This window comes from Alexandromys fortis, unplaced genomic scaffold, assembly GCF_014885135.2.
Source record: "Alexandromys fortis isolate MF-2015 unplaced genomic scaffold, M_Fortis_MF-2015_v1.1 scaffold_43, whole genome shotgun sequence".
Lineage (NCBI taxonomy): Eukaryota > Metazoa > Chordata > Mammalia > Rodentia > Cricetidae > Alexandromys > Alexandromys fortis.
Window position 1 is genome coordinate 405254 of NW_026067928.1, and position 12942 is coordinate 418195.

General features: G+C 36.4%; 1 protein-coding gene across 1 annotated transcript; it reads left to right on the top strand.

Moving 5' to 3' along the window:
* The first annotated feature begins 11788 nt into the window (after positions 1–11788).
* Positions 11789–12613, top strand: LOC126503116 (coiled-coil domain-containing protein 70-like). Its single transcript, XM_050144602.1, has one exon. It carries the CDS (start codon positions 11789–11791, stop codon positions 12611–12613), a length of 825 nt encoding a protein of 274 aa, XP_050000559.1.
* The last annotated feature ends 329 nt before the right edge of the window (positions 12614–12942 follow it).

The following is a 12942-nucleotide window of genomic DNA, read 5'->3' on the forward strand; positions in this document are numbered from 1 at the left end:
AGACAGGTAGAGAGAGAGAGAGAGAGAGAGAGAGAGAGAGAATGTGTGTGTGTGTGTGTGTGTGTACAAGCACGCTTAGAAGAAAATAACAGAACTATGAGAGGTTTAGAGGGAATAAATACTCCTATAAATCTCATACATTTTCCTATAATTTAGAATGTCACTCTACATATTTAAAAGCATCTGTTTGGTTACCTTATCATATGTATATACATATGTATACATTTATAAAGATATTTCTCTGTTTCTTAGATATGTATTTCTAGTATCATTCTATATAACATATTTTTTGTGTAAACATATAAGGGGAAATCAGGCTTAATCATTTCAGTAAAGGAGCTTTTCAATGTCAAATAACTCTCTGGACTCTATTCTCAGAACATAATCTAGTGCTACAAAGTATTGCAATTGATTTATCTGAGTAATGAAAAAAATCAAGCTCTTTGTTCATAATTCTTTAATCAAACCACAAGGTCACATATACTTTTGAATTTGAACCTCTTTTTAAATAATATTGCTGATTTAGATCAGTTTTCAAGAATTTCATTTCCACAGAGTGAGATTAAAAACATAAGTATTGTAAATAGAGCTACATTTTCTTAATTTACACAGTTCTCTGTACAAGCTTAGAAACAAAACAATAATTGGCACAAATAGCAAGATCCTTGTTCTTAGGTTAAGGCCTTTGTGGATTTTTTCTATTTCTCATAAGTGTTCAACTTAATGCAATCTGTCTTTGGGAGGAAGATGTTGATTTTATTTGGTTATAATAACAGACTTACAGGTGACTTTCTTCAACACAAGCACAGAAATTTGTGTATCCTTGTTGTCTCTAAAGACACACTGAGGGAAATAAAGGAAGCATGTATGAAAAGTATAAGAAATAGGAGAAGCAGAAAACATGAGAATGACTTTTTTTGTTTGTTTGTTTTTTGTTTTTTTGAGACAGGGTTTCTCTGTGGTTTTGGAGCCCGTCCTGGAACTAGCTCTTGTAGACTAGGCTGGCCTCGAAGAGAATGACTATTTTTAATAAGACAGGATTACATTATTAAAATAGCACAATAGAATAAAAATTAATTTATGTAAAAACTAAAAACTGACTAGAGAGCTGGCCAATCCACTGACTTTTCTACGTAAGGGTGACATACTGTACATACGTCTTCTGGTCCAGGAGCCAGAACACGTTTCTTTAGAGTTTCATTTAGTCTTGATTACTCAAATGCTTACTGGGTTTTTTTTTGCCTCCTTTAATTTCCCTGTTTCCTGCATTTATTAATTTTTGTCAAGTTGTATTAATTAAATAAACTTCTTTCTTCAAGTCGTACCAGAACTGCCTCTCTCTCCTCTCACGAGCCTACAAGCATTCCGACAGTGCTAGTGTATTCCAGGTGAGTGCCTGCACCTGCTTGCTCAGCTATCCTTATGTGCCATCTGCTCCTTGTCTTCAGAGTCTTAGTTACTAGTATGCTCTGGGTGTTTTCTCTTTGATAGTGAAGTATCTCAATTAGTTGTTCTAACTGTAAGAACAGAGCTCTCTCCTCAAAGGGACAAACAGGTAAATTATTTGGGAGCCAAATATGAGTGACCATGGCCTGAGTACAAAGCTTTGAGTGACTCCAAATTCACATCCCAGTGTGACAACATTTTCATAAAACTTTACAGTAACAGAAGAAAGATCATAAATCAAGAAGCCAGTCTTCTAGTATGTTGACAGAGATAGCAGGTTGCAGGTAAATCTCTGCTATAGGCTTCAGATGCATTGACAGCATTGTTAACCGTGTAGCTGGTTGACACTAACATTCTGTTAATATATTCCTGAAGGTTTTGTCTGATAGTATCAAGGATGTAAAGACAGAGACAGAGCTGTGCAAAGAATGTTGCTAATAGGGTAAAGTAGACCAATAGAAGTGGCAATTTGTCTGGAGAGGCAGCAGTGTAAAACCTCCACAATTACCACTATTTACATGTATAGTGTGTGTATGTGGAGGAGGGCATGAATGTTTCCGAAAATTCTGTTCACATTCCTACCATAAACCAGACCTCACATTTGATTCATGTAGAATGTTCTGTGTGTTTTTGTATTTTTCAGATGGCACCATCCTCCTCACCACCAATCTCCTGTACCTGAAAGAGGTTCATTTGCGCCACATTGTCGCCTTTGCTACTTCAACACTTCTTAAAGAAATGTTTAATGTGTAAGACACTGGATTATCATGAGAATCTCTGAGCCATAAACAAGCACCTTGTATCACAAAAATGTAGTTTGAGTCGCTGGATTCCCTGGCGAGAGGAAAGGTCTGATAGATTGTTGAAGGCAAAGAGTAAAATAATTTTCTCTTTCTAATTTAGGTAAAAACAAGGAAAGAAACAATACAAATTGAAAGGTCTTAGCCAAATTTTAGTCATGTGAAAAGAAATAAAATATTTTTATCAACCAAAACAAAGTTTTTCAGGACATTCCAAGAAGCGATCTGTTCTCTCTGTGGGAAAACTTAGATTTTTGAAGGTTCTGTGGCTGACCACTTATATGACAATAAATCATATAAGATGCTCAATGAATGTTCACCAGGTCCCTCCCATGGAGGAAGAATGTTAGACTCACTTATCTTTAAAATCATTCTGTTTTTGCCAATGTTATACTGAAGGCATTTTTATTTTTACCATAAATTTTAAGTTTTTCATTCATTTGTTAATATGTCTCTCCATTTTTTCAACCCTTCATTTCTTGATGTAAGTTACAAATATGCTAGACACAAGTGTTTGTTTCTCTACCACGTATGTTCTAGAGTATAATAAATACTGTAAATCTTCCAGGTTTTTTTTTCCTGATATGGTATTGCATGTCAGTAAACTCAGCACTGAGTAGTCAGAGATAGAAAAATTAAAACTAACTGTTTCCAATCTGTTCTTCTTACTGAGTAACAGGCAAACTAGGGCTACATAGGAGAATTATCTAAACAAAGAAATGAATTTGATTAAAGGAAATTTGTTAGTTTTATTGCACGCTTGTCTTTCAGTGACTTTTAATCATATTTTAATAAAAATTTATGCAGTATATTCTGATAATAATTAACTACTCCTCTGTCGCTTCCCAGATACTCCTTACTAGCCCGCCCATCCATCCATCCATCCATCCATCCATCCATCCATCCATCCATCCATCCAATCCTCTTTAGAAAACAAAGGGATAAAGAAAAGAAGAAAATGAAATGGTGTGGGAGGTCCTTCTGTCTGTTTTGCTTTTATTGGTTAAGTCTTGGCCTGTGTTAGAGTGAAAGAACAGAGCTAGATGGGGAAAATTAAAATTAATACTAGGAGAAAGGAGACAGTCAGAGAGAAACAAGGTAGCCCTGCTGGAGCCAGACAGAACTTGACCTGGTAAACCAAGCCATGTGGCGATAAACAGATTACTAAATATGGGTTAAATTCATATATGAGTTAGCCAATAAGAAGCTAAAGCTAATGGACCAAACAGTGATTTGATTAATACAGTATCTGTGTGGTTATTTGGGGGCTAAGCGGCCAGGAACTAACTAGCAGCCAGCTCCTTACTACAATGAAACGGTGAATAAGCACAAACAGCACACACAGACGACATGAGAAGAGACAAAAGCATAAGTTTCAAAAGAAAGGTGCCCATTGTTCTTCCTTTTCCATCAAAGCTCACTAAGGGTGAAAGGCTGAGAATAGCTAGATTTTAATACAATTGATCCTTATTATTTAAATTTCCTTAACCAAGTGATTTAGATTAACACTCACCTTTGGTCTGCACACTCATTAAGACTTAAATAAGAAAATTTGAGTCTTTAACTTTGTAAAATTCTGAACCAATTGGTGCAATTGACTGTTACTAAATATTAATGAAAAAGAGAACTGATTAGTGCTGTGAAGAATTCTTTCTGGCTTTTTACCCTTGGAATCTACAGGATAGAAATTATTTAAAAAGACTATAAATACACATTTTGTCCAAAGTCATTGTTTGATTGAAACTTTGAAAAACTTTGAAAAATAAATCCATTCAATCATCTTAGAATTTATAGTTTTGTGGGCCAGAAATTCATTGGTCATTGGTCAGTAAAATAGTTAAATATATTCATATTGATAGTTTTACTTGGCAGTAATGTTTTAGGATCTCAGTTATTTTTCAAAAGAAAGATAAATAATATAAAATTTAATTTATAAAAAGGAAATGAATATGATACTCATTGGTGTATTCCAATGAAAAAGAAAATGCCTTTTCATTCAGAGTTATACTGTAAAAATGACTGATGACTGGAATAGGCCCTGAATGATAGAGGTAGCAAAAACCGTTCACTTAAACTACATAGTGTCCAACCATTGTATTAACGGAAAAGTAAAATAAAGCCAAATTTTTGCTTTTTAAAATTTAGTGGTTATGGATGATTTTGTTACTTTTCTGCTTATAATTAGTGGCTTTTTTTCTCTTTAGTATCTTGAAGATTCATGTTTATCATGAAGCACCAGTGGGGATGTAATAGTGGCCAAGTGGAAATGGAAGTATTCTATGTGTTATGTAACTTGAACTAATGCTTCCAGGAACTTAAAGCCCCCGATGTCACCAATTGGAGGGCTCACAGACTACAATAGAGTCATGCTATCATCAAAATTCTAGGCATCTGTCTGATCATACTTTAGTAGCCAACTGATGAATAGTTACCAAAACAGTTCTGCTAGTCTACAGATAGAATTCTGATGTAAATTTATAAAGTTAATTTTAAGATTAGATTCACACGGCTTCTGAAAACTTTTTCACAGTACAGAGATGTCATAAACTTTTAAAATGTATTTCTTTTTGTTAGTCTTCTTATTTTAAGATGAGAGTTGAAAAAAGCCTGTCTTCGTTTCCTTTCCTGTTGGTTTAATAAGGCACTGATCACAGTCAACTTGAGGAAGGAAAGCTCTTTTTTTTTTTTTCCATTGACAACTCGCATCATTTATTCAGTGCTATATTAAACAGTATTGGAAGATAGATTAACTAATAGCTCCAAGCCTCCTAACAATTTAAATGAAAATTACAAAATGTTTTTTTTGAGACCCTATTTTGGAATACAAAGGGTGTTGGAGGGTCGCGGGCCAAATCACTAAGTTCCTTATCAATCTGTTTCAGCGCCATAGTCTGTGCTTTTCGCCGGGCTCCTCACTCTCCCGATGTGTACTCAAAGGTCCGGCCAAAACTCCTGATTATCCCGGCAGCGAGGAAGGTCTGTCTCCTCTTCTCACACCGGCTCTGCCAGACACAGGTGCTTGGTATGGAGGCGACGGATCTCGCGAGAACCTCGTGGCAGGCTCACCGGAGCTCCGGGGCTGCAATGACTTAAGGGCAGTTTTGTCAGGAAAGCTCTTTATTTGGCTTATAGGGTATACTATTTTTTTTCTAAAAATTAATTCACTTTTTCAATTTTATTTTACATTCCATCCACGGTTCTGTCTCCCCCTCCCCTGCTCCCCTCACCAGACTACCCCCCATCCATTCCTCCCAATGGGAAGGGCTCCCATGGGAAGTCATCAGTCTGGTACATTAAGTTTCAGTGGGACCAAGCCCCTGCCCACTGCATTTTGCTGAGCATGGCTTCTAGCTCATGCACCAGCTACACTCCTTTAACAAATGAAGCACAGGAATTCAAGGCAAAATATTGGTGGAATAGTCATTACAGGCTAGCTCCAGTGTTACTCAGGGACCTTTCTCCTGCAACTAAAGTCCTCTCCAAGGTGGACTGGGTGCTGCTAAATCAAAAAGGATTTAAGGAAGTGACTAACAGAAAAGGCCCTAGACTTATCTGATCTTGGTGATTGCTCAAAGAATGTTTCCTCTTTCCAAGTCACCATGTATTCTGTTAAGTTGACAGAGAACGCTGTGACAGGGTCCTGCATGATACTTGTAAATATTTTCATAATTTTAAAAATATTTCATATATAATGACTCATTTACACCTTCAAATAAATATTTGTGGATACAAAAATTTCTTATTGTTTATATTCTCAAATTTTAGATGCTTTTAATTTTCGAGGCACGGAGTTAAAAAAATAGCTCAAATTCATGGATAAATGAAAAGACACATATCACCACTTTTCTTCTCTAAGAAATGAATTATTGAGGATAATCCTAGACCACAAAACTCATGTCAATGGAATTTGTGTCGTTTTTCAAGTTCTGCTCCCCAAGTTACAGCTTCACAACTTGGGCCTGTGAGTACTGGACCGCAGATTAGGCAGGGATCACACTTAAATACCAATGTTCAAGACAAAGGCATCTTTTATTAAGCAAGATAGAGGGAGTGACTATATTTGAATCTGACAGAAACCGTAGCAGGTAACACCATAGAAATTGTTTTGAGGAGACAAGAGGGGTCCTAGCTAGGATGCCTTAGTAAGTCTTGATTATATATACTCAAGTGTCAGTGTAGCCAAATGCGGAGTTTGGGTCGCTAGACTATTGAGGTCAGCAACAAAGATGAATCAGACATGGAGAAATGGCTAAATAAGGAGTCCAGCGGGGAATCTAATGGTTTACCAAAAGAGGAACCGGGAAGGACACCGTGTTCGTATATTTGGGTCTCTTAGATCCCTTCAACCAAGGCACGCAAAAAGGGGTGGGGTGTTAAAAATTTACTATCGATATAAACAGACAGTGGGAAGAAAACTTGAAAAGGAAGGTTAGGTCACCGTGAAATGTCCAAATCACATCATAACCTCACACTGTCACTTGTAAATTATCTTTTCTTAGCAGGGTGGAAATACAGACTCAGGCTGCATAAGCGTGCATCCAGCAGCACCATGGCTATGCTGCAGAGAATGCTTAAGTAACTTAATTCTTCTCACAAAACCTGATGTTGCTGGCAGCTTCTATTCTGGCTGGGTGCCCCGACATGAATTGCAGATTCTCTCTGGTCCTTTGGAGAGGAGTTTGAGGAGGATGAAAGCAGATGCAGGCAGACACAGATGGAGCCCAGAAGCCAAATAGCACGAGGCTCCTCACTACAACAGTGGGGTTGGCAGCTTCATGCTGTTTTAAGGAAGGAAAGTAATTTTCTATAAAGTAATTAGATCATCACTTAAGCAAACCATCATTGTGATTGTATTTTGTTTTCATTAACTCTAGGAAATAGTCCTTTGAACATAAGTAAAATTTAAGTGGCTGATTTTAGTAGTTATAGGTTTCAGTTTTGTTACTTGGGAAAACAATCATGGGACCTGGGGGTTGAAAGCGATTTATTTCTTTGTAACATGTCTAGTATTGTCTTCACAACCTCAGTCAGTGTGAACATTTCCAAACACTCAGCACATAAAAGCCTGCCGTTGATTGGCCTGTGGAAACATTAAAACAATGCCAAATGGTTTTCTTCTCTCACTAAGGACTTTAGTACTGGCTTAGTGCTCTTAATACTGACTCGTGTAGAACAGGGCACTCTCATTCCTGCATCTGAATTTAATCCCATAAGTCTCCCCCCTCCAAGGACAGAGTTCTAAAGAAAGGGTTCTTATCGATATTAATTATAATACTCTCTTTTCCTGAGGGAAGTTTAACCATTTTACTTTGGAAAAGTGGAGTGTTGTATCTCAAAAGGTGTACGGTTTACTAGTTTTGTATATTGTCGAGTTAGTATACACAAACATTCTGACTAATGTTATGCAGGTACTGAATGCCATTTGGACAACTGCAATTCTGTCCCGTTAAATTCAGAGATGGCTTAAGATGATGTACTTGCTAGAAAATCTCATTCGTATGGCAAAAATAATGTGTAGCAACAACTTAGGGAATACCTGTACATAGAAGGTTTGGAACCATGTCTTAGGTTTTAGTTTGTGATTGTGATCTATTTTGATGATGTTTTTACATGGGAATTTATCTTGAGGTCCAGCAGAGATATTTTACTGTGGGACTGCAGAAAATTGAACAAAGACACTTATGCTGCCAAGAGAAGCTCAGGTCATCCACTTCACAAATACCCAGACTTCAGAAATGCTTACAAGGAGCCATTTGAGACATTGCACGGCTCCATGCTCTACAAGACGTACTTGTGTGTCTCAGCTGCTGTCAGAACCCAGCTGAGATCTGATAAACAAGAACCAACTGTTGGGGACTTAGCAAGCAAAAGATGGGAATACTGCAGACTGCTTTCTGCAAAGAGTAGATTACTTACGACCCAGCAAGCTAACACATGTACCTGAAGCTGGCACAGGTGGCTTTTGCATGCATGCTTAAGATGCTTACTTCCCAAGCTCAGTGTTTTCTAACTAAATATAGATGAAAAAGAGATTCAGCTTTAGGCAAAAAATAAAAAGGGCAAGGACGAACAACGAACAAACAAACATTAGTCCCTTATAATCTCTTTAAATACTTTTTGCCTGAACTTTATGCCAATATGTATTATTGAATTGTATGGATACTTCAAGCATAATTTAAAATTCACTTTAAATTGAATCTGCTGTGAGATTGCATGTTCTAGATAATGTCAGATTGTCTTGATTATTCATTGATATAGGAGGGTCCAGCACCTTCTGAGTAGCTCTATTCCTTCTAAGATATAACAAGGCAGTACTGTGGGAAAATGGTCTTGTACCCTGTAAACATTTGTCATTTGTATTTAATAAAGCACTGATTGGCCAGTAGCTTGACAGGAAGTATAGGCAGGATGAGCAGAAAAGGAGAATTCTGGGAAGAGTAAAGGCTCAGTCTGCAGTCATTACCCAGATGCATAAGAAGCAAGATGAGAATTCCTCAATGATAAAAGGTACCAAGCCACATGGCTAACATTGTCTTGAACTATGGATTAATTTAAGATGTAAGAGTTAGCTAGAAATATGTATAAGCTATTGACAAATCAGTGTTGTAATTAATATAGTTTCTCTGTGATTGTTTGCATCTGGGTGGCCAAGAAACAAATAAGATGCCCCCGCCTACAAGAAGAAAACATCTTTCTTCATGGTTTCTTCTTCCTATTCCTGCTTGAGTTCCTGCTCTGATTTGCCTTAGTGATGAAGAGGACATAGAAGCATGAGTCACATGAACCCTTCCCTCATCTATTCTAATTTAGATCAGAGTGTTTTGTAATACAACAGAAAGGAATTTACACAACCAGATCATCTAGATTGTCAAAAGTTAAAAATTCTGAAATTTATAATCTACAAAGGACAGAAATAATAAATTTTTCCAAAATAGAATCAATAATTTTAGAAAATAATGAAAGCATATATTATAAAATAAAGTGCAGGAAACACAACAGCCGTGTAGTGGCCACTGACGTCAGTGACGCTGAAGTAAATATGTTCTTGTTTCTCCTCTCTCTCTTTCTGAATGCGAGCTTATGAAGGACATACATTAGTAGGTTTCCCACATGCCTTTTAAGCATCCTTAGTATTATCTTTCCTCCTCCCACTTACTCTGCCCTACACTCCCAATCCTTTCTCCACTTTAGTTTCCTCTATTATTCCCCTTCCCCATATTGCCTGTATTTTACTATGCCAACCACTCTTAAGATCTGACTTCATAGTTCCTTGTCAATTGCTTTTCTCTAGTTTTAAGATTACATAGATATTGCAAGCACACAAATCTAAAGTGTCTGCCTTATATCCTCATATGTGTGAGATTATTTGGTATTTCTTTTCTGGGTAACGTAACTAAATATAATGTGTTCTTTTCAGTGTGTTCCTTTCACCCAATTTATAACTCACTTATACTATAGTTTCACACACACACACACATATATAATATAAACAATTTGGAGTTAATCTGTAAAGATGATTATGATTTACTGGTTGACGTGATGACGAATAAGCCTATTAAATAATCTTATTACTTAACTTAATGATAGAACAGTTGTCTACTTTATTATTTTCTATGATTTATTTTTTCAATCATTAGATTTGATTGTTAATCATCATATTTTGATCTTTAGTGCATTAGTTACTTTAGACTACAGTTTCCATATTCTTGTTAGAGTTGATTTCAGACTATACTTTTGTTACCTGAAAGAGCTGATACTTTTTAAACTTTATTTCATCATCCCACATTGTGTGTGTGTGTGTATATGTGTGTGTGTGTGTGTGTGTGTCTGTGTAAAACCATGAAGAACCTATAAACCGTTGATGAAGTTTGAATTAGTTAATAAAACCAAACACTCTATTTTGCTTTTTCAGTAGATCAAGGACAAGAGTAACTTTGTTTTAGTTTTTCTGTTTGTTCTAAAGGTTCAGACATCACAGTGTTATAAGCATTTGCTTTGCTGAACTCCCCCTGAACCTGCAGCTGCCAGGAGCACAGAAACAGAACCAAGAGCACGAGGAAGAAGCTCCCGCAGATTTCAAGTAAACGCATTCTCAGTTAAGTTACTGACAATGATACTCTAAAAGTTTCATACTTTCACTTTCACACATCTTTGTTTAGTTTTCCAGCATACCTTAGTACATGTTTTTTAAGGTTTTCAGTTGCTTTCTGTATTAAATTTGATAGTATGAAAATATCAGAGCTATAAATATTTTTCAATCCTGTTAATCACAAAAAAATTACTATTGATTCTGGTGAAATAAATTGCCAGATCTTTATTCAAGTGTGGATATGGTGATTTGGGCTTAGTGTGTTTTATGTAAAGGTTTAAGGTATAAATATAAATACAAAGAGAAATTTCTAAAGAATTAAAATGTAGTCTCTCTGTCATATAAAATAGTTATACACTGTTCATCACTCTAAGTTTCTGTTCTGAAAGTACTATAAAAGTAATAAATACAAATTAAAACATCATCCCATGGTAATACTTGTGTTGAATAGGATTTCCAGAATTAATATTTTAACAGGTATACCTAACATATAAATTTACCTCACTCAGATTATTAAACAATGATCTTAAATTTTAACATATCCTCAACTAATAAAGTTGTTTACTACTTATAAATAATGTGTTACAAATACTTGCCAGTTATATATATATATATACTTGTCTAATCATGACAAGCATTAGGTTAAAATAAATTTTAATAAGTAATATGCAAGCTATCACTATATATACGCGAATTTAATAGCAAATACATCAAATATAAGTTTCTTAGTTTTCCTAAAATACATACCTTAAAAAGCCAAAGACAACATATGTAGCCAGTGACTTTACTAGAGTTAACACTGAGCGACATCACTATAGATGACATAAAATGGTGATTGTTTGTTTTCTTTTACTAACAGAAACTGGGCTCACAAGTCCCTTAGAGGACACAGCAATGTAAGTCAGGGTGGTTGCCCAAACTTTAAGTTCTCCTTTTAAGTTAGTTACGTGCTGTAACCATTAGTGCATATTGCCTTAAAATATCTTCAGTGTCTTCTCCATCCTTTCCTTTTTCTTTTTTTTTTTTTACTGTATGTTATTCCAATAGAAACATTCTTGAAGGAATAGTAAGCTCCCACATTAGCAGTCGTTGCATTTAAAGGCACTTAGTATAGCTAATAGGTAATAATAGAAAACACTAATATTGATTAAAAAATCTGCTTAGCTTGCAAACAGAGACATTTCAAGTCATTACGCTTTTTCAATGTAATGTCTTACACAGAATAAAGTGATTAATTTCTAATTAATGTGTGTTTAGAATTAACTACAATTTTAGTGAGCTCAACCTAATAGTGGGTCTAATTTTGTCTCTTCGGTCATTTTCTCTCCTTCAGCGCACCTGGCTGAGCTTTTAACATATAGCTACTCTATAAAGAAGTCAACAGACAGCCAAGACTGCATGAACAGACTTAGGACATTTTCTCTTGGGATTATCAGTAGTGAACAGACAGGCAATGGATGTCTCTGGATCCAATCGAATACATGAAGGGAAAATACTGCGATTGTTTTCTTGTTTCTCTTGTACCCGAGATCAAGGTAAACTCAAGCGTAAATCTCATGATGTGGAAAAAAACCTCTGTAGAGAAAATAAGGCATTGAGAGATGAAAACAAGGCTCTGAGAACAGACAACAAACTCCTCTGGGGGGAAAACAAAGCCTTAGGAAGAGAAAATAAAACATTTCGAACGGACAACCAATTCATCAGGGAAAGGAATCATATCCTACGGCAACAGAACCAGCTACTCCGGAAACTGAAAAGGTTGATTTTAGAGAGCCCAAAACTCTCCGATGAAGAACTCAGTGCCTTGAACACAGAAAGAAAGTCTTGTTGGCAACAGAACCGAGCCATGGAGGCTCAGATCACAGCTCTCAGGCAGCAGGAGAAAGCATTCAAGAATGAGGCAAAGGCTCTCCATGAGGAGATCAAATCCCTGCATGAAGAGACCAAGGCTCTCCAGCACCAGGAGAGGGCTCTCAGAATGGAACTGAAAGCTCTAATGAGAGATGAAGTGGCTGCAGAGTTGGAGGAGGCGCTGAAAAAGGAGGGAGCTGCTCTGGAAATGGAAGAGCAGGCCTTGTGGCAGGAAGAGCAGGCTCTTCGGGAAGAGAACAAGGCACTGAGAGAAGAGCATGGGGCTCTACAGGATGAGGAAGTCGCCCTGCAGGAAGAGGCGAAGATCCTGCAAGAGTGGAATAATATTATTCAGGGGAAGATCACAAACAACCTCCCAGGGCGAACACACAGAGATGACCCCGAGAAGTGTGACCTAAGCATGTAAGAACAATGCCCTGGCCATCATCGTCATTCCGGAACACACAACTAGAATTCGAAGGAGATACATCATCGTCAGGAGCCTCAAACATTAAAGAGCTCGGTATTTGATCCTGGAAACTAAATAAAGAAATGAGAATTGAACACAAATATTTGGTTCCTAATTTTTCTCTGAGTTACAGATAATGGCTGGTAGCATGGATCAAACATTTAATGTACAAATCAGATTTGTCCTTTGAGAGAATTTTGATGAATATCAAAATTCCATTGTAAGAAACTTATAGCAAGTGTTTTCCTTAAAACTTGTTTTATTTTATTTTATTTATTTATTTCTTT

What these genes read in the sequence shown, in the direction of transcription:
- LOC126503116 (XM_050144602.1), top strand. Translation starts at nt 11,789, where the DNA reads ATGGATGTCTCTGGATCCAATCGAATACATGAAGGGAAAATACTGCGA.